This window comes from Cylas formicarius, unplaced genomic scaffold (assembly GCF_029955315.1).
Source record: "Cylas formicarius isolate icCylForm1 unplaced genomic scaffold, icCylForm1.1 PGA_scaffold_3__17_contigs__length_32017465, whole genome shotgun sequence".
NCBI lineage: Eukaryota > Metazoa > Arthropoda > Insecta > Coleoptera > Brentidae > Cylas > Cylas formicarius.
The window spans coordinates 5,837,862-5,865,719 of NW_026844326.1; the positions used below are offsets into that span (position 1 = coordinate 5,837,862).

The following is a 27,858-nucleotide window of genomic DNA, read 5'->3' on the forward strand; positions in this document are numbered from 1 at the left end:
CCTTCGACCTATTGTCATCTCCAACATATTCTCTAGCCAAAATACCTAACTTTCTGATAGTTTCGTACTTAATTCCTTTCACTTCATTGAACAATTGAAAAGCATTACATTAGATACACAAGATATTCTAGTTAATTTAGACGTAGAATCCCTCTTTACCAAAGTTGCTTTTCCTGAACCAAACCTTCTCACCTTATTCGAAAAATGCTTATCTGGAACATATTTTTCTTATAACGGTCACTATCACCAGTCATCGCGAATATATTTATGGAAACCTTTGATAAGAATGCTCTCGACACCTTTCATCTAAAACCAAAATTATGGAAGCGTTATTTCGATGATACTTTTCTTATTTGGCCTCATGGTCAAGAAACCCAAGTAGATTTTCTTAGACATTTAAACTCTATACAACCTAACATACGTTTTACCATTGAGTGTTAAACTAATAATAACCTTCCATTCGTAGATATTCTTATCAATAGAAAATCGGACCTTACATCGGGTCATTGTGTTTACAGAAAACCTACGCAAAGAGACCGATATACCTTAGTGCATTGTCACATCACCATCCGGCCCTAAAATCATAGGTTATCAACTCTCTTGTTTACAGAGCCGTAAAACTATCTCAGCCCGAGTCACTAAACCCAGAATGAAAACACCTATTTCTGCTCTTCTGCCTATTAATTTCCACATTAAAGATATTAAGCTTTCCATCAAATAATACACTTCACCACAATCTTCCACTAGCAATGAGGCGGAAAACAATCCTACACTTGCCACTTCCATTCGAAACATCACTGACCGCATATCAAAAGTTGTAAAGAAGTATAACGTCTAACCCAGATTTACCACTTGTCCAAAAATCTCTCAATATCTTCGGTCCGTCAAAGACAAAATTCCATTTGAGATGCCAGGAGTTTACAGCATTCCATACATATGCGGCAAAGAATGCATTGGAGAGACAAGACGAAAAATATCAACTAGGTTCAAAGAACACGAAGAGCCTTACGACTAAGACAAATAAACTCATCAGCTGTTGCCGAACACAATCACGAAACCGGACATAAAATTTAATTCGATAAAACTAAAATTCTTGCATGTAATCAATTCTTCTATCAACGAAAAATCCGTGAGTCTATGGAAATCTATAAACAACCTAACAATCTCAACCGCGACTCTTTATCTGTCACCAATATGGAAATCAGTCACCCGAGACGGTGTTTCTGCCCCTTATTTAGCTCCGCTCCCCTCAAACAATATATAAGGAGGTACAGAGTAACATGCGAGCCAGTTTCAGTCAAGCTCTGAAGAAGCCAACAGGATGATTGGCAAAACGTTATCGAGTTCGACTCCGGAGAAATCCAGAAATTTTGTAAAAAGGCTTCGGTATCTCTTACGGCTTTCGAGATCCCAATAGTCCCTTTAGAATTTGGGACTGATGCCGGAGGACTCATATCATTCAACTCAATTCAAGTCGATCAAATAGTTTTGTTCATAGAGTTAACAGACGAACTCAATAAGCTTGTTCCTTACCAATTAAACAGGGCAATCAATTATTAAAGCCTTATTTCGTCCATTAGTCCAGTGATTTTTGGATCATAATATTGTGACAAATTAAGTACGGTATCTTCCGTATTAATAAAGCAAGCGTGTTGAAAATATATAACACATAAGGGAGATCAAATACAAAGCAAATCTTTAATCTTATTTTTGTATAAGTAGACTATGAAAAATATATATATTTCAAAATAAATTACAAAAAGTTAGTTCCTTCGAAATAAACTTGGGTGTGTCTAATAATAAAAGCGCATTGATAAAAGACCGCTTATATATAAAATTTCTCCAGATTGTCATGATTTGGGTTAACCATGAGCCACAGCCGAAGATAAATTAATAAAATGCCCCTACTGTTTTTCAATTACCTTTTCATAAACAATTTTCTAGTACAATAAAATTCGAGAACCTGGAAACCAATCATCATAATTAAAAAATACTCCAGCTATAATCAAAACCATGGAGACGCTAAGTTGGTTACACTTTTGTTATTGAACCTCATAGTCGAGAAGCCCTCCGAGATTTTCTTAGCCATTTAAACTCTACACATCTTAACATACGTTTACCATTGAATTAGATATTCTTATTATCAGAAACTGAGACTTAACGTTAACAGAAAACCTACACATACAAACCGCTGCCTTAATGCAAATGCAAGTTTAGTTTATATATCAAAATTTGTGGGCTATCCAGGTGAGTTTTCACATTTTCGATAAGATAAAGCATATTCCTGCTACAAAGGGTGTCTAAAAATGCCAAATTTTTAATATCACTCGGAAAAAAGTGGGAACAAGTGCAGCTTTTCATTTTTACTTTTGGACCAGCTTAGTAGCACCTAGAAAATCAACTCTCAGTTGAAGAAAAGCTACTAGTTCTTATTTAGCTAATTGTTCTATTAGTTGGATCAAACTAGATTTTAGTTATCAAAATAAAAGTTTATTTTTAATTTAGTTATTTCTTTAGGAATACCTCTGCATGAATTAAAATTAGAAAAACCACTTGGATACAATTATTAAGATAGGTTATTTTTGTTTTTGAATATATTGACAATTTTTATTAACCAAAGTTAATCATAATGGGATGTCAGAGGTAAGCCGGATCTTTAAACGTTCAGAACTTATTATAGTCAGAAAGAATAGCAGAAATGCGAGTACTTTGCAGAATGGCTGGAAAAACACTGTGAGACAGAGAAAGAAATCAGAGGATAAGAAGAGCATGCAAGGTGGAAAATGTAAATGAATGGGTACACAGTAGAAAGAAAGAATGGAAGGAACACATCAGCTGAATGAACGACAGAAGGACAGTAAGAGTTGCACGCGACTAATCACCGCAGAAGTATAGGAAGTCCTCGAAAACGTTGGTGCGACAAGTCTAATTGGCAGGGACGACGAAGGAACAGGCGACTCGCCTAATATGAAGAAGAAGAAGTAGAAGAACTAAATCTACTTATTTTTAAGATGTTTATTTAAAAGTTTAAAATTATCTTTTGATTTTTGAGATAAATAAAAGTTGAGTCTGTTTAGTTTAGAAGTTTTTTAACGATAAAACTTACGATAACAAACAACGATAAACAATAGAAATGAACAAAATACTGAATACTCTAATACCGATATAAAATAAGCATAGTTTACACTTTTGACAAGGTTTTTTCACAAATTTACCAAAGAGAATACAATAATTTAGTATTCAAACACACTGGAAAGGCTAATTAATGCAAGAGTTAAAAAAAAAACATTTGATAAAGACACGGTGTTGTCGAAACAATTGTCATGTCATAATATATAATTTCGTGAAAATCTGAACTTTTAGTTCTTATTTATTTTGATAAATAGATTTTCATCAAGTAAAAGCCAACTCAGTTCAACAAGAGTTTTTAGTAATAGATATATATTTAATAATTCATTTTATTTTAAAAGATGGATGCAATAACGAAGCAGTTAAACATCACAAAGGAAAAACCCCAAACTCTTAAAAATATGCGTATTCATTCTTATTATTCAAAATGTTCGCATTTAGATCCCATATTGAACGTCAAAACAAACTTTGTTTTGTCAAAATGTGACATGATAGCCTGATGTGTATACTGCTCAAAATATTAAGCGATATTTTCAAGCCGTATCAATATTTATAAAACTCTACTTGAAGAGGATCTCATTATAAAAAAAAAATGGGACAACGTAAAGTCATTAATTATATTCCTGGCTGATAGCGATAGCACAGATTCCAAGTATTCTGATGAATAATATTATTTAATATGTATTTATTATTTATATAATTACAATTCTACAGTCCGCGATACTGCAATACTAAACGGATTTAATTTGTTGTCCCAAAAACGCCAAAGCGGATAAAAACATAACATAAAACATAAAATATAAAAACATAGAGACGTATTCACGAGTTAAGTGATGGCCTACGACAAAAATTATAATAAAAAATTTGCACACACACTTTATATTATATACTATTAACGAAACATAAAATTAGCTAAAAGAGATACACTGAGGTAAAATTAAAAAAATAAATAAAATAATTTGGCATCATGAACTCTGCTATTGTCCCAAATCAAGTTTCGTAACTGACCTTACTTCAAAGGGAATATCGACGCCCATGACGCGCCGAAACAAACCACACTTTTAATTACCCATTAGCTAATGGCCCGAAAAAAATCCGAACCGCTCCTGGAAAACGGAAATAGCTGTCGGCTGCAGGGCTCCGTGGAGTTTTGCGGGTATACGAGGATTAATGCCACCCAAAAAAAAATTAAAAAAAAATACCGCGTAGTGGGTTTCAACAAAATGTATTATGTATTTTTTTATAAAATGCCACATTAACGATTATCATGATTGCTTAGTTTGGAATAATACTTGATTTGGGTCTTTCGCAATGTGGATATTTAATCGAACTAAGTGAACCAACAGCATTGCATATATATCGATTCTTAATTATCGTCATTGTAGTGTTATAAATTTTATCTACAACCATTTAATAATAGACGCATAATACTTCTGACAGTGAGAGTATTATGCTACGCATAATACAACAAGTGTAATTATATCATAAAAAAACAAGTGTAATTATATCATAAAACAACAAGTGTAATAAAATATTCTGGAATTCTTAATAATCCGGGCTTCAATTAATCGGCGCAGAATTCACACATTTCATTTATTATTTTTATGAAAATTTACTATAAAGTTACCCATATTAAAGTCATACACACGTTACCAATTCAATTCTATTATTCAAAAACAGTTCAAAAAATACAAACCAATATGACAATAATTAAAAAGAATTAGTAGGCCGTGCAGGCTAAATCTGACAGCGCGCAGCGGGTATCCATAGCGACAGCTTACCCGACGCGACGCTCATCGTGAATACAAACATTTTCTTTCATGAAATAATAATTGTAAAGTAAATAATATTCATATAGAGAAGCTTTAAAATTTCGCCTTGCAATTAAAACATAAGATTTAATAAAAATGGATTCTGAAAACGAAGTACTAACACCCCCGGAAATTCGAGCGGCAGCGGAAGCTGCGTCTCTGGATTTACTTCCCAAGAAATCAAGAAACAATTATGAAATTGCCTACAACAATTTCATGGATTGGCGATCAAGAAACAAGGCCACCTCCTTCTCTGAAGATACATTATTAGTGTATTTCAAAGAATTGGCTAAAAAGTATAAGTCGTCCTCCTTGTGGACGTTTTATTCCATGCTGAAAAGCACACTTTATATTAAACACAATGTCAAGATCGACCACTACGCGAAGCTACATGCTTTATTAAAAAGACAATCAGAAGGCTATCAACCCAAAAAATCTAAGGCATTTACCGGACAGGAAATAAATAAATTTATTTATGAAGCTCCTGATACAAAATATTTGGCTACAAAGGTAAGGAATGATAAGACGTTACATACCTACGGTATTTACCAAGAGGTGTTAATTTTTTAGGTTGCATTAATTATGGGAGTGATGGGTGCATGCCGCTCAAATGAACTACATGCAATGAAAATACAACACGTTACATTTTATGAAGGTTGCACTAGAGTAATAGTTCCCGTTACGAAGACCAAGATCCCTAGGAATTTTACTATTACTGAGAAGTTCCATGATATTGTTAAAAAATATGCAAATCTGAGACTGCCAAATGCATCAGATTCTTTTTTTATGAATTTTCAAAATGGAAAATGCACAAAACAAGTTATCGGCATTAACAAGTTTGCCAAAATGGGCAGAGAAATTGCAAGTTTCTTACAAATCAAAAACCCAGAAAGATATACCGGGCACTGTCTACGACGATCTTCAGCCACATTGTATGTCGACGCAGGGGCAAGTATGACAGCTCTGAAGCGCCACGGAGGCTGGAAGTCGGCTTCTGTAGCTGAAGGCTATATTGCAGACTCGCAGAAGAACAAGACCGATGCAGCTACTAAAATATTAAGTCAAATCAACCCTAATTGTAATATTAATAACAGTACTTTTGTTTCTACCCCCTCACAATATCCAGGTATGTCTACTATTACGAGCGAATCTTCTCATAACACTTTTTCGATTAGTAAAGACACCACGGACATTAGTATTGGTACTACACCAACTACGATGAATTTCAATAACTGCCCTAATATAACAATCAATTTTATGAAATAGACAGAGTAATACATAATGATCCTATTAAGCGTCAATTTAAAAATAATTGTGTGCTGAAGTGTAAATGTTAATTAAATATTATTAAACTTATTAAATGTTCAATCCAGGACTTTCATTGAATTTATTCCTTATTACATCACAACTCATAACACATAAACATATAACATAAACAGCATACATAAACAGTAACCAGTGTTGATATTGAGTGAATGGTAGAATCTAAAAATGTATGATATTATGTTCCATTTCATATAAAGCAAGTTAACATCCACTTCCGGCCTAACCGGAAGTGCCACCATCTTGAGAATATTCTAGCTGAATTGCTCTGCCATCAGCATTAGCTTCCTACCGAATTTTCAGGTTTCTCCCATGTATAGTTTTTTTTCACAATAAAATGACACATTTCAATTCCGGTGAGGTACCCTATATAAGTGGATGGTTGTAGATAAAGTATAGTATTTGACTCGAGTATTATGGACCATAATAAACTCAGATGATTATAACACTCGCCGCAAGCGGCTCGTTTTATAAATCATCCTCGTTTATTATGGCCTTCATAATACGCTCGTTAAATAATATACTATTAATTTGACCACGGCGCCTCATTAGTCATTATTACATGTGTTACTTCGTTCGAATATCTTTTTTGTTAATTTCCACAGTTTTCAAGAAACTTAGTTTTGTAAAATATCAAAATTATTGTCAAACCTGTGCATTTCTGAACTAAAACGAATTGAATACTTAGAATACGAATGTTTATTTTTATACGCCCGTTAATGCGTTTCTTAAATGTTCTACTTACATGTCCGATAAAGATTTGATTGACGTAATCCACGTTTTAACAGGTAGACTCCTGATTTTTGAGTTTTTCATGATTTAGTTTTATTGTTTTTTAAAAAATTTCTTATGGTGTTTTCAAATCAATCTTAAGACCGAATTTAGATAGATGTTTTGAAATTTTCTAGGTTCTCATATGTATTTTATTGTTTTATAAATTTAGGGCATGGCATGGTCCACGAATCACTGTTAGAACAAACTGTAGCTTTTTGTATGTATTAATAAGAAAAATTTTATTTCCTTTTAAGTCAATCTATTTGTTTTCATCTCCTTTTCAATCGATACAAGAATTGTTCCTCAATTATAAATTATATCCCGCGGTACTCATGAAAAAACGGCGATAAATCATCGGTTTAAGTTCGTGAGTTAGGATATATGTTCCGGAACTTCTTAACAAAAAAATTCAATTAGCGCCTTTGGAAACGAAGAAACAAACACGACTGGAAATCAAAGGGACCGAAAATCCTTTCGGCATTATCCTAGAACGTGCCGGCAATAAATTATCCTTTTCCGCGGTCCGTTGCTGATTCGTTTTTTTAACGCCTCTCTTTTGAATTTCACCCTGTTTGTTTGAGGGTGCGTCGCGCGCGATGTATCGCACATGAAAAATTTGATGATTGATCGGTCGTGGTGCTCAAACGTTTGGAAGCGATCTATAAAATCTTCTTCCTAAACTTCTATGCTTTGGGTTAATAATCAGCGGTAAGCAAATAACAAAATATAGCTTACAATATTGTAAGTGGTAAGGTCTCAGTAATGTCCGCAATAGTTGGAGAGATAAACAAAATGTGACTTGATAACATATGAACCTAGAAATATTTATTGTAGTTCTAATTGATATTGACGGACGAAGAATATGGTTGATGTTAAAGGAGATATTAAAGAAACTGATTGCCCTAGAATTGTAAATGTTGGTTGGATGTTGGAAAAATGTCTGTGTTCCTTGAATAACGTTCAATCTTTGGTTACATACTGCCACGTCTTTTTTCCACTGAAGGTGGAGGGGAGACCGAAGCAATCCTACTATACTTTGCTCACTTTGCTACCGATTGGAAGCAGTAAATATAGGGCCCAAGCAGCTCAGTTTCTCAAAATATGGGCGGGGTATAAAAAAAGAAAGTAAATAAATCAAAGGTTGCAAACCGGGGCGCCAGCTAGGACAAAACCCCAACCTATACTATAAATTAGTGATAGTGACTAGTGTCCTTGCTCACTAGCCACCCAACAAACTCACAAAGTTAACAAAGTTCGAACCCAAATAACCAAAAACCAAATAAATAATTAATAAATAAACCGGCACGTCAGTTTAAATCTCCATATATTGGCTCAAGTACACACTAAGCACAAGAAGCTTGGTTACGATCGATCGTTTACAAATAACTCTTACAAACAAAATGTTTCTATAATTGTGTACTTTATCTTTACCCTAACTGAGCTCTTTAATTTATATCGATATTTAAAAATTGAAATTTGTATTTAATTGGAATAAAATTAGCCGAAACGTAAATAGAGGCTTATCTGTGATCCTCCAGTTACCAGCAACGAACGAGTCGGGCAAGCTCTAAGATAGCTGTCCTGTATGCTGCGTACGGGTTCACCAGTCAGTGGGATAAGCACGAATGCTTATCACTCTTGGACAAGGAGATATGCACAGCAACGTCCTGAACCGAGCTAACTTGAAGACTTGACGAATTCTTGGGTTGCAGAATTCGTAACACGTGCCGTCCACGATGTAAGGAGGCACCAAATCCAATTGAACCGGAACTAAGGAAGCCGGTACCAAATGGGAAGCCAAAACCAGTCCAACAATCAAAAACTGGTTCCAAAAGGAAAACCAAATCCCAAAACCAAAAACCAGAACCGCCTGATGATCGTGGGTGGCGGTGAAGAGTGCCAGGTGCAAGGTTGGTTAGCTTTAATCCAGCCTAAGCTGTAATGTTGGGGACGTACAAGCAAAATACTACCAAAAAACGACGATCCGCAACTTCTATACGATTTCAATCCGGTTTAATCCTCGAAAACTACGAGATGCCACAAACTTATTCGGATTGAAATCTTGCAACCACTTGCACCGGCGGAAATCGTAGAGCCAAAGAAAGAAATACCGATGAAGTTTCACAAAGTTCCAAAAAAAGAGACCGATGGTGCTGGCAATACGATGTTCGGTTCCGACACCACTAGGGTCAATGGGCCAATAATGACAGAAGTTAATCAACGCAAGGAGACTAAATATTACCTAATTACTACCCGCTATTACCAATAATAATCAATTATTACACACACATGAATGAGATTACACAGTAACGTCTTAGGAAATTGAAGACGAACGTGGGCCAGAGGTAGAGTGCTTAACTGTACTAATGGCCAAGTGCATTCGCGTTGACAGAGGATTGAAATATAACCTCTCCAAAAAGCAACAAGTGTAAATAAATGAAAGCAAGGGACAAGAATAGAAATTGTCGTTAGTTCGGAAATAAGAAGGAATACAGGATGATCGTCTCGTGCAATCCAACCGCATTCCGCAGTAACATCTTAAATTGCAGCAAAAATGCAAGGACTTACACTTATTTACATTTATTTTAGGACAGGCAAACCACACCAACCAATTAAACAGTTACAGTGTGTTCGAACAGAATGAAGTAGTGAAGAATAATTAGCAATACCAGTAGCTTTGAGGATTAAGACAGTGTGTAATTGTGAGAATAAAACATTTAATTGGTAGTCTTCGAGCATTATTAACCTACATGTGAGAAACATAAGTCGAAGTAGCCAATGACAAATTGAACCCGTTACAATACCTCTCCTCCCAAATAACGCAATTTGATAAATAATATTTCTTTATTTCCATTATACCTATACCTATACAAAACAATAAAAACGATTTATTTAATTTATCATTCAGAACATGTAGAGAATGATCAATTTCCTGTTTGAATAAACTGATGATGTTCAAAAGTCTTGTTTGCCATTACTGAAGATTTAGAATCTCGTCGCAAATTGGAATAATTGTTGTGATATTCGATTTTTTCATTTTCATTTGTACTTTCTTCTTCTTCCTGAATCAAGTTTTCAGACGGGTTGCAATAACTGTAACCGATTTGTCGAGGCCATGCCGACATATTGAGAGGAGAGGGTTGAAATGCAAATCGACCTTGACATTTTAGAACGAAATCTAAAATAGAGCTAGTATTAAATTTATTAAAAATAAATTAGAAAGTTTCAACATGTTTCCATCTTCCGTTATACAAAAGTTCTGGTTGTTCATATTTATTATTCAGTGAAACAGATCAACTTCGATTCAAACTTAAGAAGTTGCTGTTTATACACCCCTGTTTACATACCTCTCCACAAAACTTCCCCCTCTCTTCTGCATATGTGAGTTAGTCCGAACATAGCCGAATGCGATTTATACTGTGCATGCGGACCCTGAACATTTTCCCCGAAAAACCGAATGAGAACGCATACGAAAACCCGAACACACCTGAACATTAACCAAAATTGAGATTTTCCCGCCAAAAGTGGCTCAGAACCGGCACTAGTATATTACTCCCAGAAAAAAACTGAACAGGGGAAGACGAACGAATATAATATCCATAACACCTGCATATTTTCGTAGTCTAAGAAGGTTCGTTTCTCTGGAAACAATGTCAAATCGATATATGTTGCGTCATCCGTGATTAGTTTTGCTATTATATCAGACAGAATCGTGCCAACTTAAAACGAACACGACCAAGCTCAATATTATACAGGTATGTACTCCCATAGCCATCAAGCCCGACGAAAAAATCAAGCGGTTTTACGAAAATGTAAACGCGGTTCTATTCTTGACAAAATTACGGGACGTCACAATTAACCTGAAGGATTGTAATGCTAAGGTTGGAAATGGTTAGTGCGATGGATATGTTGGCGAATAAGGAATAGGAATAAGAAATAAAAGAGGCGCCAGATTAGTACAATTCCGGCAAGAGAAAAATTACACAATCACATAACCTTTTTCAAAGTTCCTATGCGAAGACCTTTACCTTGAAATCCCCGCGTGATAACAAAGCGAGACTGGTAAGAAATCAGATTGGTTACTGGTTAATAAGAGACAGATATAAAATCTGTATTAAATCGGTAATTTCAAGTCAAACTAAAAAAAATCAAAAAGAGGAGATAAGCCACAACCTACAACAACTTACGGAGGCTTGAGTTAAAAGGAGAATATCAGACAAGACAGTGTATAAATTAAAATTGTCATTATTTCAAATCGGCACTGATGGAACCTACGAACGCAATATGTCAAACCAGAACACACAAGGCAAGGCTTTTAAAAATAAATGGGAGTGGCAAAATATTTTTAAAAAACAAAGTGCGAAGAAATTTAAGAATTACAACAAAAAGAAGATCGATTCAATAGACATAAAAAACTTTGGGACATAAAGAACTATCGGGACAAAAAAACTTATCTTAATGAAAATGATGACATCTGTTAGGAAATAAAAACCCGGATTGAAAAAATCCAGAGTACTTTTATGAAGATGAGGACGATATTAAGAAAATAGAAGCTTTGGAGGTCTGAGTGAATAGTAGCAGATTACGAATTTCATGAATGCAGAGAATAACCAAGGTACCTAAGGTACCTAGAAGAATGAAAAAAGAGAGATATGTTCTTATGACTATTAAAAAGAAGAAACTGCTGTACATCGGACACATTATGAGGGAAAGCAACTATCCAATACTTCAACTCATAATGCAACGAAAAATAAATCGAGGATCAGTGGGAAGGAGGAGACATTCCTGGTTAAAAATACACATAGTTTTAAGGATTGCCGACTTTCGGAACGAAGATGGCACTTAAAGAAGAAGTTAGTTTTATGAAAAGTCCGTTATAATGAATTTAGAAATCAGCTTAGTATATAATTTCTAAATTCATCGGTGACGACAGTACTTGATAATAATTTCATACTCAATTTCAGTTTTTTGATTTTGGATTTTATCATCATTACTGTGAATCACTACATGTGATCATTTAAAGCAAGAAATTGGCCTTGGACAAGTTGGACAATGACATATTAAATAAAAGTTGGTGTACACTAAATACAAAATAAACTAAGTATGTCTTGCTTAGGATCAAACTCCCACTCGATTCTTAAGACATCCTTGTCCCTTAAAGGGTTCTTGGAATGACGGTTTAAGCAAGAAACAAGCTTCAAGGAACGACTATAAAATGGACCCTTTTATTAAAAATAATTAATAATTATAAAAAAAATGCAGCTATAAAACACTGCTAAAAAGAAACATTACTTAAATTAAAGATTATTTTTGAAGTAAATGTTAAAACAACCCTCCATTAACAGCTAAACAATATCCTAAGCGATCGTAGAATTCATTTGTAACATTGCTTAGTTGATATTGTGAAATCCTGTCACATTCCAAGGAAATAGCGATTTGTGAAGGTTCAGATTTTCAGATGTGACATTTTTATAGTGACCCCACAGAAGGAAGTATTTTCCAAATACTCCCTAACCGTACGAGAATTATTGGCGGGATAATCATTCATCTGGTACCAGATCTTATCCGAACAACTTCTTCTAGTGCGGTTTCAATCTGACTTTGTAATAAGTCCAAATAGGTATCTGTCTGTCCATAAAAAAATAATAATATTTATTTTTTGAGGATATTGGCTTCGAATATGAATAAAAAGGTATTCATTGTCTTGAATGCAATACCGACAGTTGATGTTGAGTGTCAATGTAAAGTATTTTGTTAAAGATCCCTATCATTACTTGTTTTTTCCAACATTTCAAAACAAAACCCTTCTTTCTTCATCGTCTTCCTGGGGCTCTTTTCGTATTTGTAGGAAGAATATTCGATTTTTTTTAATGTGCGCAACACTGTGGTTTCATGTACACAGTGTGCCAAATATAACGACCCACTGTATGATCTGGAAACCCATAGGAGTACGAAAAAAAGGTTCTTACAAAAGTTTCTTGGACTTTCCAGAAGATTTAAAATATTTTAATTTGGTGATACAGGGTGTCCAAAAAGTGTCCCCTCCGATATCAACTTTGTTATTTTAAATGTAATATTCTGTATATATATATATATATATATATATATATATATATATATATATATATATATATATATATATATATATATATATATATATATATATATATATATATATATATATATATATATTCTGTATATATATATATATATATATATATATATATATATATATATATATATATATATATATATATATATATATATATATATATATATATATATATATATATTGAAATAATTGGATAAAATAAAGATAACTTTCCTAAGAAATTTTTGGCAGAATTTGAAATTATGTTTTTTTTTATATATAAGTTTGTTATATTTAAATTTTACTAACTTTTTGAGATATTCAAGGTTTAAGATAAAAACTTGTTGAATTTAAAGCTAACCACATTAGGTGACTTGTTGGCAATGTTAGGTATTTTTTAAATAGCATAGCAGGATACTACTTCTTTTAAAGATATAATGCTCCAGATATACGAATAAAACCTATTGCTAACAATACAGGGTGTCCATTAATACTTGAAGATTTTTGATTTTGAGATTTTGAGAAAAATCGACTCTATATTTTAATAGAGTTATTCATATTCAGAATTCATATTTAAAGAAACATTTAACAGTTAATTATCTAGCTTGATTGAAAATACTTAATAACAACAATAAATAATTAAAGTTTATAGGTTAACCAAAAAAGTATTACTTATTTAAAATACAAATAAAATACATACGAACAAAAAACTTGACAACTATGAACTTTTTAAATAGAAATATGAAAAACAACAAAAACAAACAGAAATGTCAAAGTTTGTTTATGTAGTCATTTTTAAATATTTTGATATTTCTTTATTATTTTGATGCCAGATGAAACGAGAATTTTAAGGAGAACATTTTTAACTTAACCTTATGGACCTAATTAGCCTATAAACTTTAATTACATATTTTTGTTATTTGGTATTTTCAATCAATTTAGATAATTAACCAATAAACGTTTCTTTAAATGTGAATTCTGAACCTTTATTAAATCTGTATTGTTAGCAATAGGTTTTATTACTATATCTGGAGTATTATATCTTTAAAAGAAGTAGGCTTGTGGCTTTGCTTAAACTTTGAATCTCAAAAAGTAAGAAAAATTTAAATACAAGTTAAATTACAAACTTCCCTAATTTTTAATCCTAGAAATGACATCTGAATAAAAATATAGGGAGTTCCATTTGAAAATTTTGAGATGTTGTTAATTGAATTCGCCAAAACGGGACCACCTATTTGGGACATCCTGTCCAAACCAATTGAGTAGTGCATCACCTCCTTAGTCTTAGTCTTAGTCACAATTTTATATGGAGCAATCAAAATATGAAAAAAAAAACACATAACGTCAATTGCTGCCTAAACTATGCAAAATTCGAATAGGAATTTCTTAAAAAAATGACCTTTATTTTAACCAAGAATTCCAAAAATTTCGAACAAAATTATAATATTTTAAATCATTAGGAGAGTCGAAGAAACACTTGAACGAAAGATTTTTTCGTATCTCTTATGGGTTTTCGGATCGTATAGTGGGTCGTTTTATTTTTCACACGGTGTCGATTTACAGCTTGTCCAATCTTGAGTTATCCTTTTCTTCTACTCTATTATCAACATTTTCAGCTCAACATTTGCAGTTATTTATTACCGTATCTTTGGACTCGAATTGGGTAATAATACGTTTGATTGAAATCGAAGATATGGTTTTAGCAGGAAAATAAACTGAAAACATTTCAGACACTGCTCTAATACAGTTTCTTGCAAAATAACACTTAACTATTGTTGCTATTTCTTTAATTGAATAACACATATTTAGCTTTAATTAAAGCGCGTTTAATAACTTATAGCAATAACAAATAAAAATATAGTTACCGTCACGAATTTTCATGTTGTCGATAGTGTATTATGCAACAAGTGTGGTAAACGGCATTTTACTCACGAGTATATTTCACACGAGCGAAACTTTAGCTCTTGGGTACATTTTCGCAAAAGAACACGAATACTTTCACTGATATGGCCGTCAGAATTCACAAAGTTCAAATTCGAAATAAATAAATAACAAAATAAATAAATAAGGCTGACGTGGTAAAGTGACGCTTCCCGCACACTAGATGGATAAATAGGTATTTTACAGACGAGAATAGAAAAAAATTTGCCAGCGTATTTAATTGAATAACTGAAGATTGGCTCACTAAAATTTATTCAAACTCGGTACATGAGTTAATTATACCAGCTCCTTCAAAAAGTTTTATTACAACTTTGCTATAAAATGTACAAGGGAGCCAATATTTAGCCACATAACAATCTGTACTTCTGCTTCCCCGGTATATCAAAAATCTACATCAATTACGCAAACAAAATGTATTAGCTTTTACCTAAGAACCGATGCCCTAGCAGCACGCCCTTAATCACGTTACTGACATCGAACTCCATTAATCCCCATATAGAGCAAAATAGAAAAATTCATTCTATTATTAGTACGACAAACACCATTTCCGACCCCACGGTACAAAGCGCGAGGAATTAAACTTCTAATAACTTCATTCGAAATTTCAATCGAAATATAAAAGAGTGAATGTCTGAGTCATCATATGCTCATTAAAAAACCCTATGACGTAGTGTTCTAGAGGAGCACATGTGTGTGAATGCCGGGAACCAAAGCGAAAATCGCACCCCCAAACTCCTGCCCCTTCCGCCCCCTGTAGTAATTAATTTGCTATTGCCAATCATTTCGGTCATTGAAACATGTGACGTGGTCGAATATGCAAAAGGGATGCACGGGACGGGGTAGGAAAGAGCTTAAGCGCTTTTCGAATGATGTTTGCTCGTCTGTGCTCTGTTTAAATTATAAGTATTCATGATCGGTGTATACAAAAAGAATAGACCCGAAGAAAATTTTTTATTTTTGGGCGGTACATTATAAAAATCCACAGCTGTATAGTGAGAATTCATCTCAGAAGGAGACAACGAAGGTAAAGGATGATTAGAGTCTGATTCCCTGCCTCTCGTATGATAAGAGGCACTAAGATTCAAGTATTAGAACTAATGCTAGTACATGATAAATTCGAAAATGGAAATTCCAGGAATTTATAGTTTTTGTTAATTAAAACTTCTAGAAAACTTTGCCTGTGATCTAAATTTCCTTATTGCTCTTTTATTTATAGAAATATTATTATTATTTTTATTACAAAGAATAAAGTGCAGAGGAGAATCTATTATGCACATTGATAATTAGTAGCATGAGAATGATATACATATAATAAATATTTACTTATTGCTGTGAAACAATACACTGTTCAAGCGACGTTTAAATACAGACAAGTTCCACGCACACACAACACTTGGGGATAAACTGTTCCAATAATCGAAAGTCCTGTTACCTATAAAATGCAAGCGATGTGAACTCCTAAATTGTTCCTTTCTTATTGTAAATGGAAGACTACGTAGGTGTTTATGATTGCTTAAGACCACAGAGGGCACGTCAGATGGAAATTGGTCATGCGCAAACCTATACATTTGAATGAGATCCCCTCGCAGCCGACGCTGACTTAATGTTGGCATACTTAGTATTTTAAGACGGTTAACTAAGTTGAAATGGTCAGCGCGCAGCTGCTTGTTGCACTCTTTCCAGAATATCACAGTCACGCAATAGTTCCAGGGTTCCAGACTGGGCAAGCAAACTCCAGGATAGAGTGAATGTAAGTGGCGATACGAGGACTAGCATTTTTAAAAGTTTTTTTAACAAAAATAACGCCCAGTTTTTTTTTCTTTATATTATTTGATGCATGTACAGACCACACAAGATCATTAGCAACTGTCATACTTAGGTCCATCTGAGAATCAACACTTAACACAAAGTTTCCATTGATATAATAGTTCGAACCGGGATTGTTCTTGCCAAAATGCAGCACAGAGCACTTTTGAGCGTTCAGCAGCAATAGCCAAGTTGAACAGCACTTCGAAATATTATTCAAGTCTCTCTGGAATACGTCCGCATGTCTTAAAGGATTTTCAAATAATTTTGTGTCATCAGCATAAGCGCTCACATGAGAATCAATGCTGGAGAGCAAATCCACGGTATACACTAAAAATAACACTGGTCCCAGCACCGATCCGTGGGGAACTCTAAACGATTGATGGCTTAAAAACACCGCTATCCACTCTAGCAGTTTACTCCCCACTCCGCCCTTTTCAAGTTTGAATAACAAGCGTAGATGTGGCATTTTGTTGAAAGCTTTGGTGACGTCGTGGTAAATAATATCCACCGTATCTCCTGTGTCAAGAGATAACGTTCAGTGATTCAAAAATATGATCGGATCTGCCGGGTACAAAGCCATGCTGCGATGTAGGTATAATATGGCAGTCGATCCAAAACGGTAACAGCTGATTTACTACAACTCGTTCAAGAACTTATAAAACACACTAGGCTGATAGGGCGGTAATTTGAAACATCGAGCTTATAACCCTTTTTATAAATCGGTGTTACATTTGCGGATAACCACTGGGTTGGGAGTGCGCCGGGAGTCCAAAGATTTTCTCAAAATAATATAAATGGACTCTGCACGCACAGCAGCACACGCTTTCAAGATTTTATTGGAAATTCCATCAGGTCCATTAGTATTTTTTGTCATTACATAGCATACGAAATTTTGAGTAGTTCTTGAGATAAATAAACTTTTCCATTTTTTTTTTTGCGAAAAAACGGGTCTTCGGAAAAATGTGTTTTTTTACAGTTGAAAAGTAAAATTGCAAATTTTTATAATAGATTCATTGAAGTGGTTAATATTTAATACTTTGAGCAACCTATGGCAAAAATATATTATACAGGGTGGACACAAGTACCATTAACAAAAAAATGTTTTTTCTAATTAAAAAAAAAACATTGTTTTTAATGAAGCACCCTGTATTTAGCACTTTTATTTAATTCAGTATCATTTTTTATATACTCGTATAACTATAACTACAATTTAGAATTTAATAACAATTTTCTGCAACAATTCCTGCATTTTATTTTAAACCTAACTAAACCTATGTAATATCCTATTCTAAGTTTTTTTTCAAACATTAATTATTTAAATTCAAAATAAAATCAACAAGCAAGTAATAGTATGTTATGCGTAAACGGCATTTGACTCACGAGTTTATTTGACACGAGCAGAGCGAATGAGTTAAAAAGTTTACCGAATGTGTTGCACACTATTCTTTTTCTACGACCGCTAGTTTTTGGGTACATTTTCATGAAACAACACGAATACATTCGCTGACATGACCGTCAGAATTGACAAACGTCAAAATTCAAAGCGTAGGAAATATCTCCGAAAATATCCGATTGCTCCCAAATCCGTGCGGTAAAATACCGGAAATGTCAGAAGTGGGTCGGATTCGTGGGAAAGGAAACTGACGTGGTAAAGTGACGCTTACCGCACGCTAGATCGGTGGGTAATTAGGTATGTTACAAACGGGAGTAGAAAAAAAGTTTACCGAATATGTTTCATACTATACTTTTTCTACGACCGTTAATCTTTGGGTACATTTTCTCAAAACAACACTAATACATTCACTGACATGACCGTCAGAATTGACAAACGGCAAAATTCAAAGCGCGAGAAATATCTACGAAAATATGCGATTGCTCCCAATTCCGGAAGTGGCTTGGATCGGTGGGAAATTAAACTGATGTGGTAAAGTGATGCTTCCCGCACGCTGGATCGGTGTGTAATTAAGTATTTTACTGACGGGAGTAGAAAAACATGTTTTTTCACGAATTGTAATTTCCTAGCATTACTTGTTGATTTTATATCGAACTTAAGTTATTAATATTAAAAAAAAACTTCGTTCCGGTACAATATTATATATGTTTAGTTAGACGTAAAATAAAATACACAAGTTGTTGCAGAAAATTGGTTATAACTTCCAAACTACCAATTTCCGTAATAAAAGCTATATATATAGAATGATAAAGAATTAAATCGCAAACCCAAGAAAAGTGCTAAATACAGAGTGTTCTATTTAAAAAAATGAATTCTTTTAATTAGAAAAAACATTTGGTTACTGAGTGGTTGGGTGAAATACTTTTTGAAGTAAACTCTTTTCCTCAGCGTCGTACTTATTGAGATAAGGTATAAGAGCATCTTAAATAGACCACCCTGTACTCGACGTACATAGATAAACAATGTACTGTCACTACAAAAATCTGTACTATAAAGTAACGCGGTTTAGTGGAATTTCAATCACTTCAACATAATTTCAACTGAAGTAATTAAGTAAGTATTTATCGTAAAGACCTGGGATGAAAAAACTAAAACGCACAAAAGAAAATAATGAGATTTCACATTCTCGAATTTTTCAGTCCGTTTTTTGGGAAATAATATTATATGACAGACAGCAGAAATGAGAAAATTTTTTTGCTTTATGCTTTATTCGAACATTATAGAAAACAAACATCAATAATTCATTTCATCAAAATTGGAGTCGTTTTCAAGCTGTCAACGTTACTCTGAGCAGATTGATTTAGATTGCTCGTATCGCCGGTAGAGGGCATTTTGGTTAGTTTAGTGTTAATAATTTGTTTGAATATTACCCATGTGTCAACATAAAATTCGAAATTTTGAAATAGCCAAAACTATAATAGCGATTTTTAAATGTCAATGAGACTAAGATCTTAAGTGCATTTTAGTGACCTAATTTGTAAAAAAAAGCCTCTTCTACCTGTAGAAGGATATGTTTCGTATTTGTTTTCAAAGCATTGAAATGGAACTGTTTCTGTTAGTATCTATGCCATGGAAAATGTCAGCATTTTTTTATTTTAGAAAGTAAACCAAATTTATTCATTATGCGATAATGTGGAATGACATCCAATATGTTCCAAATTTCTGGAAAGACGCCGGCAGCGAATCATTGATTAAATAATATAAGCAAAGGTCCGAGAGAGCGTTGCAGCATCCTCTTCCGAAAAAATGTCGAAATTCCTTCCGAACCACCACATTTATTGCTACGATGAAATCGAATTTTTCGAAAGTATTTATGCTGGAATAACTTTTGAACATTTTGATCTACGAAATTGAGGTTTATTTTCTTTTCAGCTCTCCTGGAAACACATAAGCCTGTAAAAAATGGCCCGAATCCGACGTCGGTATCCATTTTTTTTTTTTTGCAATTTTCGACTATTTTTGGAACATTGCTATGAAATATAATAAGTGTTATTTTATGCTATCTACTCGAAATTTCGCGTACATATGAAGCTTAGCTCCCCGAAGGCACCTATTGAAATTGAGGTGACTGAGTTCGAGTACTGTAGACAGTTATTCTTTATAATTTTCAAAAATAAAACTTTTGCGTTGAGGAATTTGTCACATTGTGAAGGTTGTTCTGTGCTATAAAAAAAACTGAATAGGTGTCACATCTAAACTGTTGGGAGTTACCAAATCTCATACTTAACCAAGAAACGCGGAAGATCTGGCGCAATAACTTTTATTTCAAACATTTTTTTCGATTATATACAGGATTTTTCAATTAAAAGATCCTGAAATTTGTTTTTTCTGGAGTAAATTATTAGCCATAAATCAAAATTCGTAAAAAATATGGCTAATTGGTTTTTATAGTATTATTACCCGCATCAAGTGCTATAATTTTTGTATTTTAGGTGTTCGTCTGTCACATACGCTGTCGAAATATTTGAAAAAAACGATAAGAAAACCACTATTTCTCGCACTTAATCTAGACGCGATATCGTCATTTAATATTACAACGTTCTGTATGCCTTCAGAAAACAGAAACCATTTACTCTACTGGAAAAATTCATATACACGTGGCAGATCCAAAGCTATAACTCCTACCTCGAACATTCTTTGAATTATATATCTGGTGTGTCGTTTATAGCTAAAAAATTTTAAAGTTCCTGAAAATTTCCGTCTTTGTTTATAAATTATTCGCCGTAAATAAAAAACTGTTAAAGATGGAATAATTTGGTTTGAATAGTAGCGTAAACTGTGTCGAGAGAGAAAGTTTTCGTTTATCATGCAGGGTGCGCGAGATATTTGAAGAAAAATCTTAGGAAATCGCTACTACTGATACAAATTTTTATATTTTACAAAGTTTGCCGTCACTTTGAAGCTTGGCGAGACGTGAAAAGACACACATAGTGGTAAGCAGGGGCACAAGCATCGACGAGATTACGAAAGCAATCTTGTTAGGATCAAGCGAGTTGAGTACTTCGTTCACTTTTGCTTAGAGAAAGGGACCTTAAGACACCGTTGCTCATTATATTTGCTAGGGCGCGGTATCCAACATTAGTCTTCGACGCAACAAATATGCTTTTAAAGAACTTCACAAACAAATTACATGTCTGAGAATGGTCAAATATCTCCTACTCATTATCAATTATCCGCGTTACTTTTAACTGACACAAGGTGCCAAAACTTTTTGTGGTTGTAAGAAAAATCATTTTCAAAGTTTTGAAAATATCGATTGTATAGTACGAAATGTATTTTGGAACACCAAAAAACTAATCGGATCTTTTCGAACCGATCATATGCCGTTTCCGAAACTCCTTTTGTGACTTATATCGAAATAAATTAAAAACGTACCATTTACTTACCGTACCGACATTTAATCTCAATTGTGCCGCGCTTTCAGCCTTATATATTACGGCTTCCAGCCGTTAAACGGCTAATAAAACATCGAAATATCTGCCAAGAATGCTTTTATGCAAATTTTTGCCGAGTTAGTGACGCTTAGAAGAATATAAAATACAATAATTCAAATTGCTTTTGTGTCTTTTGGCATAGCCGGGGCCGCCAAGACAAACCGAGCAATAAGAACTTCCATGCTATTTTCGTTCGATCATCTATTTTCGTTGTCTGTACGAGATTTATCGCATCCCAATTTCGATTTAATTTATAACAAGATAGCACGAGGTGTGGTGACGTCATACCTTGACTGTTTGCAGTTAATCCTCTTTTGCAAGTCATTATTTCATTTATTTATTTATTTTCCCGTAAGGGTTAGCATAACAAAACAATTATACAGGGATCAATTCTAAACACTAAATTATACCACGGGAAACAAAAATGCTTTTACAAAATTATTATTTATTATTTATTATTTATTTTACAATTTGATCAGTTTTGAAGAGAATGGCGAGCTTAGTTTTTAGGTTGCTTGTACTAGCGTTACGTTTCAATGGTATATTTTTGTGATAACTTTTTACTTAGAAAATTTTTAGCAATTTTTGATGAAATATCTGATACACTGCTTGTTTCTAAGCGAAAAAGATATTCTTATTTTTTGTATGCTTAACCCACCTTTCGTCGAAAGCAGATATCAAGCCCCGTTGAATGAGCACTTATATAAGGCATTCATTGAGCAACTCCAATTTAAGATTATTTTTGACAAAATATTGCAAACTAAATCACGATCGAGTAAGTTTTTTTCAGTGTCAACTGCTCAAAAGAACAAACAGCTAAGAATAACTGAAATCGATGTTTCGGAAAAGATCAGAATCAACCTACTGAAAAATTCACTCAAACCGATTTGACGTTGACTATAAATTTGGAATAGCTTTGTTTTACATCCAAAAAAATTGAAGATTTGGAACAAAGAATTAGCCATAAGCTTTAATGATCCATCAGATATAAACAAATTTAAATATTATGCTCGCTTTTAATATGGAATGGTTCATTTGTTAATATTTGAAAGGATAACGGAATATGTTCCCATTACATGTACCACAGCATTAAGTTGCTTTAGTCTGTTGATCCTCGCCTTTACAAAGTTATAAAGACTGAAAATCATTTTAAGAATTTGATCTTTTAAAATACCTATTTTATAATATTATGTAACAAATGTGTGAGCTGTAAACATCAAATTTTTTTTATGTAAAATAAAATAAATATTGCAACGGTGTGCGTTTTTCAAATTTGAACCATTACACACAAGTAATAATCATATAACAAACAAATACTCACATCTATTTTAATGAAAGCTAGAAGTATAAAATAAAACTATTTATTGTTTTGCAAAAAAATATACTTCATTTTTAAAATTCTATTTTTAATCAGAACATTGGTTGCTATACTAAAATATATTGAGAACAGTTTCTAAATTTACACATTCAAAATGAAACCATTCTGTTCCACGTGCATCTTTCACTCATTCTTTGCTTAAAGAATGCATTCGGCGACCACATACCAAAATCACAATATTGCAAATTTTATACAAATATTTGAATAAATATGACCCGTTTTCAAACATACTCGTCCCTCATTTTTAGGCTTTTCAATTTAAGATATTCGTCAATGTTCACAGTATGATTTGCTTTCAATAAATATGAATATTTAATTTCCAAGCACCCCCCTTACAACACTCACAAAACACGAATCCTCCTGGAGATGCAGTTGGTTGAGATAGTACTCACATTTAAAACAGATTCAAAGTACCGATAAGCTTGCAAATTCGTGAAAGCTGTCATTTGTTCCTTAGTGTGAAAGCTATGGGAAAACATCTATTTGCAGTTTCATCTGATGTCTACAAAAAAAAAACAAAACCAACTATTTTAGATTTTTTTCAATATAGGGATTTTCTTGAAATAATTTTTTCCAATAGTGACTCCCCATCTGAAAATTAGCCGCTGTTATATTTTATGACGAACATTTTGAACAGTTGAAAAAGTTATTGAAGATCTAGACTACGCATCTGCTGCCGCTTTAATAAATGCAAAATATCTAACTCAACAGTGGAAGAAAATTTAATATTTGTAAAAACAAATTATTGTCTGGTACTTATAGCACTCACTAAATTGGAGGCTATCTTTAGTTCTTTCACAGATTCACTGCCTTAATAAATCAATTTGAGGTAGATTGAACAAAAAAATCAGGGGTGCGATTACAATATATGTAATAATTATGAAAAAATATATCAGCAATTGAAAATAACACAGGTTTCAGCATCCTAAGAATATTTCTGAAGTTTTTATTGACAATTTCACTATTTTTTATATTTGTATAAATTAAATTCCAAAACTAAAACTGTCCGATCATGTCTGTAGATGTTGAACGAAGTTTTTCCATATTTAAATATACCGTTTACCGATAAAAGACACATTTTTCGTTTGGGAAATTTTGAAAAACATTGATTTATCAATTACTTTTATAACTGCAAAGAATAGTTTGTTGTTTATTGTTGATTTTCAAAACTGAATGATGCACACACTGCAACGAAGTAACAGTGAATGCATAGGACAAACTGGAAGGTATTTAAATAATCATCATATAACTCAAAATTGAAAAATTGCGCTTATCGATCATTTAAAAAAAAATGGACATGCAGTTATTTTTAATTTGAAAACGTTGTTATATTTAAAAAGAATTAGCTTGGTATCGACCTTTAATTTTTGATCCACAATGTATATTTGCAATTTACTGCAAAAATTCGTTCCATAATGGAGGGGAAAAGCCATAATATTAAAACAAAAAAGCTGTATGCTCTTGTAGCACATTACATATACACATAGTTTTATGGTTGTCTTTTTTTTATTTATCTTTATTTTGTTTCTCGTTGTCTTTATTTTTGATCGTTTTTTTTTTTTAAAACAAGATAAGAAGGAAATGTTATTTAAACATTTATGCTCAAATTCCAACTTTTCTGTATTCAATTTTTCTTTGTAAACAGTAGTCAAGATCCCAATTCCAACTAGCCCAAGTTAACACAGCCGGCCGAACTAGGTTCTAATCGCGGTTTGAGGACAGTGGTAGACAATGTTAATTTGGTAGACAATGTTTCATTTTGAAAGTTAGTTTTAGTTAGGTTATTAAAATTAAAGATATGAAACAATAGTTTTTTGACTTATCGTTGACGCTATAGTTTTTGTTAGTTGATACAAAAGTTGGGAAACTTGAAAATACCTAGGGTTTCAGTGAATCGGTTAACACAAAAGTTAGGGCAAAATACCGTCTAAGATGGCTGTTTTTTAATTGTTAATAAACATTTACAAAATCTTCATAATTTTTTAAGTGGGTACTTTACAGCATTAGCCGCCACTTAGTAACGCCCAGAGAGCAGAACGACACGCTTTGGACCCCCCTACAAAAATGACAAATCCATTAGCTAAGAATTTAAATTTCCTGTTGCGTTCAGACACAAATGTATACGAAACTTTGATGGGAAGGCGCGAGATTTTAACACGGTTCTTCACTTATTTTCCCAATTTTAAAACAAAAAGGAATATAATGACTAGCAGAACGTCATGTCAGTCAGTGAAAGTTTTACGTAAAATTTTAGCCCGGCATTGTTATTTTTTGAGGCACGCGAAAAAAGTCAAGCGTGAAACGACAATTCAACGTTTCAAGTGTCTTGTTAGAGTTGAATTTCGTTATTGTATTTGTATATTACAAAATACGAGCAAATCCGCGGAAGCTAAAAGCTTTAACGTTTTTCGCTAAAATCAATTTTCTTCTGTAGTCCGCGATTTTTAATGTCGCCATTGCATAACAAGGTTTTTCTTCTTTCCTAATTATGCTTCTTTGCAAACGATTAAAAGCCGTCGTCTGTTCCTTAGTGTGAAAGCTATGCAAAAACGCCTATTTTCAGATTCATCTGATATCTACGAAAAAAATCATAACAACTATTTGAAATTTTTTTCTAATATCGCCTTTCACCAATTACTTCCAATATCTGAAAATTTTCTACCTGTAGTATGATAATCGTTTGCCCCAGACGGCAATATTTGATCACGTGGTTTGGATGCCGAGTGTATAAGAGACGAGTTTCCATTGGTAAATGACCTAATTAATCAAGTAAAAAAGTATTTCTAAAAGCACGTGTTCAATTTCATAAGGAAAATTATTAATTATAAGTCACTTAATTAAGATAACTCGCTATAGAATTTGGTTAGACGCAAAAAAAAATCAGGTACTGTTGGGGCTGCGAAACGACAATTCAACGTTTCAAGTGTCTTGTCGGAGCTAAAATCGATTTTCTTCTGTAGTAGGCTGTTTTTAATGTTTTTGTATCACATGGTTTTTCTATTTTTTTAATTGTGCTTCTTTGTTGTGCGATTTCTCAAATTTTCACGTTTCACCCCATACATTTGATTATATAATTTATGCATAACCTTTTAAAACGTCATTTTTGATTATTTGCATCTATCTAACAAACTGCCCTAACCTTGAATGGTAGCCAAAGTAACCAGTTCCTTCAGATAAATTTAAAATTATACACAGAGAATTATAATGCAAATAAATCAATATTACTCTGACCAATTAGATAAAATGAAATGATAATTCAAATAAATTTCATGTTATTTTAAAAATTATTTCGGTCTATTGACACAAAAAAAATTGACCGGTCAATTGCACAACCCTAGTTCTGACCAGTAACTTGTCAAAAATAATTGAAAAATGTATTACCTGAATATCTCGAAAAGAAAAATCTTATTTCAGAATACCAGTATGCCTTTAGCCTAAATCTAGTACGGGGAACGCTGTCGCCTGCCAACAGATGTCAGTAAGAGATACATCTGACATAGTGGCTTATCAAAATTTGCTAATAAAAATGGAAAAACTGGGAGTGACAGGTATTGTTAATAAACTAATCAAATCTTACATATAAAATAGAACGTAGATTGTAAATAGTACATCTTAATGTCCTCCAGGAGACACTGCTTGGCCCAGTGCTCTTTAATATCTACCTTAATGAGACATGGTTTGTTTTGCAGATGACACGGCTACTTTATTGGAGAAGAGTGGTCTGAGGTGTAAAGAAAGAGCCGAAGGGAATATGAAACATGATAAAAATGCTGGCCGTTGGTGAGTCAAACCTTCTTGACTTCTCAATAACAACATTGAATAGCCGTCAAAAACGCCACCAATTTTATCCTTAAAATAAATAAATCTAGTTAAATTACAAAATTTGGAGTCATTATAGATTCAAATTGAAGATGGCAAAAGCACATTGAATATATGTCAGGAAAGTAATCTATAAATATTGTCAACTAGAAAGTTTATGAATACAGAAGTGTACTTACTGTGCGTTAGGCTAAGCCAGTAAAACCATAAATGAATTTTTTTTCGGTTTCAGTTAAGCTCTGAAGGAGCCAACGCCTCAGGAGAACTCTAGAAGATCTGTAGATAGTACCATAATAGACCCTTTGATTGTCACTAAAAATAATTTACGAATAATATAGCATAATTCGCAAAATTGTTTTTAGCACTTGCTCACACTGATTCTGCACGATATTATTGTTGGAGAATGTTATGTTGTAATTAATGTTTTATAAGTAACCTAAATAAACTATAAACAATTTTTTTACCAATCAAATAAGGAAAATATGAAATCATGGATATTAAGCTTCCTTAATTTTTTTTCTTAAAATTTTATTTCTTTATCCTCAACTTAATTTATTTCCATACATTTGCTTGGTTCAGTGTAATGAAAAACTGCACTGAGTCGTTGCTAGTTTTTTTCCAAGATTAGGCATCTAATGCTTTCGATCCTGTTGACCCAGTAAATCCAGCCTGTCTAGCAAGCAGCGAACTTAATAGGCACTTTACTGCATAAATCTAATGCGTTTTACTATGTTGATGTTGGTCGCTTGGTACTAGTTATTAATGAATAGGGGGTTATGTTTTCTATGACGTTTTATTTTATTTATTTAAAAAAAAGACTCCACAAGACAGTGAAAAGGACTACATCACTGAACCACTATAATGTATTGTTCAACATTGTAAAGTCTTGGATTCTG

The 27,858-nt window shown here is 33.2% G+C and overlaps 1 protein-coding gene and 1 long non-coding RNA gene across 2 annotated transcripts; both read left to right on the plus strand.

Annotated features, from left to right (window-relative positions):
* Positions 1-5,036: 5,036 nt before the first annotated feature.
* On the plus strand, positions 5,037-6,206 carry LOC132699291 (uncharacterized). Its single transcript, XM_060665926.1, has 2 exons — positions 5,037-5,450; positions 5,511-6,206. The coding sequence occupies exons 1-2, from the start codon at positions 5,037-5,039 to the stop codon at positions 6,204-6,206; spliced, it is 1,110 nt and encodes a 369-aa protein (XP_060521909.1).
* A 20,403-nt stretch (positions 6,207-26,609) lies between these two features.
* Positions 26,610-27,311, plus strand: LOC132698898 (uncharacterized). The gene is made up of 3 exons (XR_009618445.1): positions 26,610-26,691; positions 26,833-26,923; positions 27,195-27,311. It is a non-coding gene; the product is annotated as an uncharacterized LOC132698898 (long non-coding RNA).
* Positions 27,312-27,858: the final 547 nt, after the last annotated feature.

Bases quoted from the DNA above. Each gene is read 5' to 3' on its own strand.
- LOC132699291 (XM_060665926.1), top strand. From the start codon at position 5,037: ATGGATTCTGAAAACGAAGTACTAACACCCCCGGAAATTCGAGCGGCA. The intron at 5,451-5,510 runs GTAAGGAATGAT...TTAATTTTTTAG, and splicing joins CAAAATATTTGGCTACAAAG to GTTGCATTAATTATGGGAGT.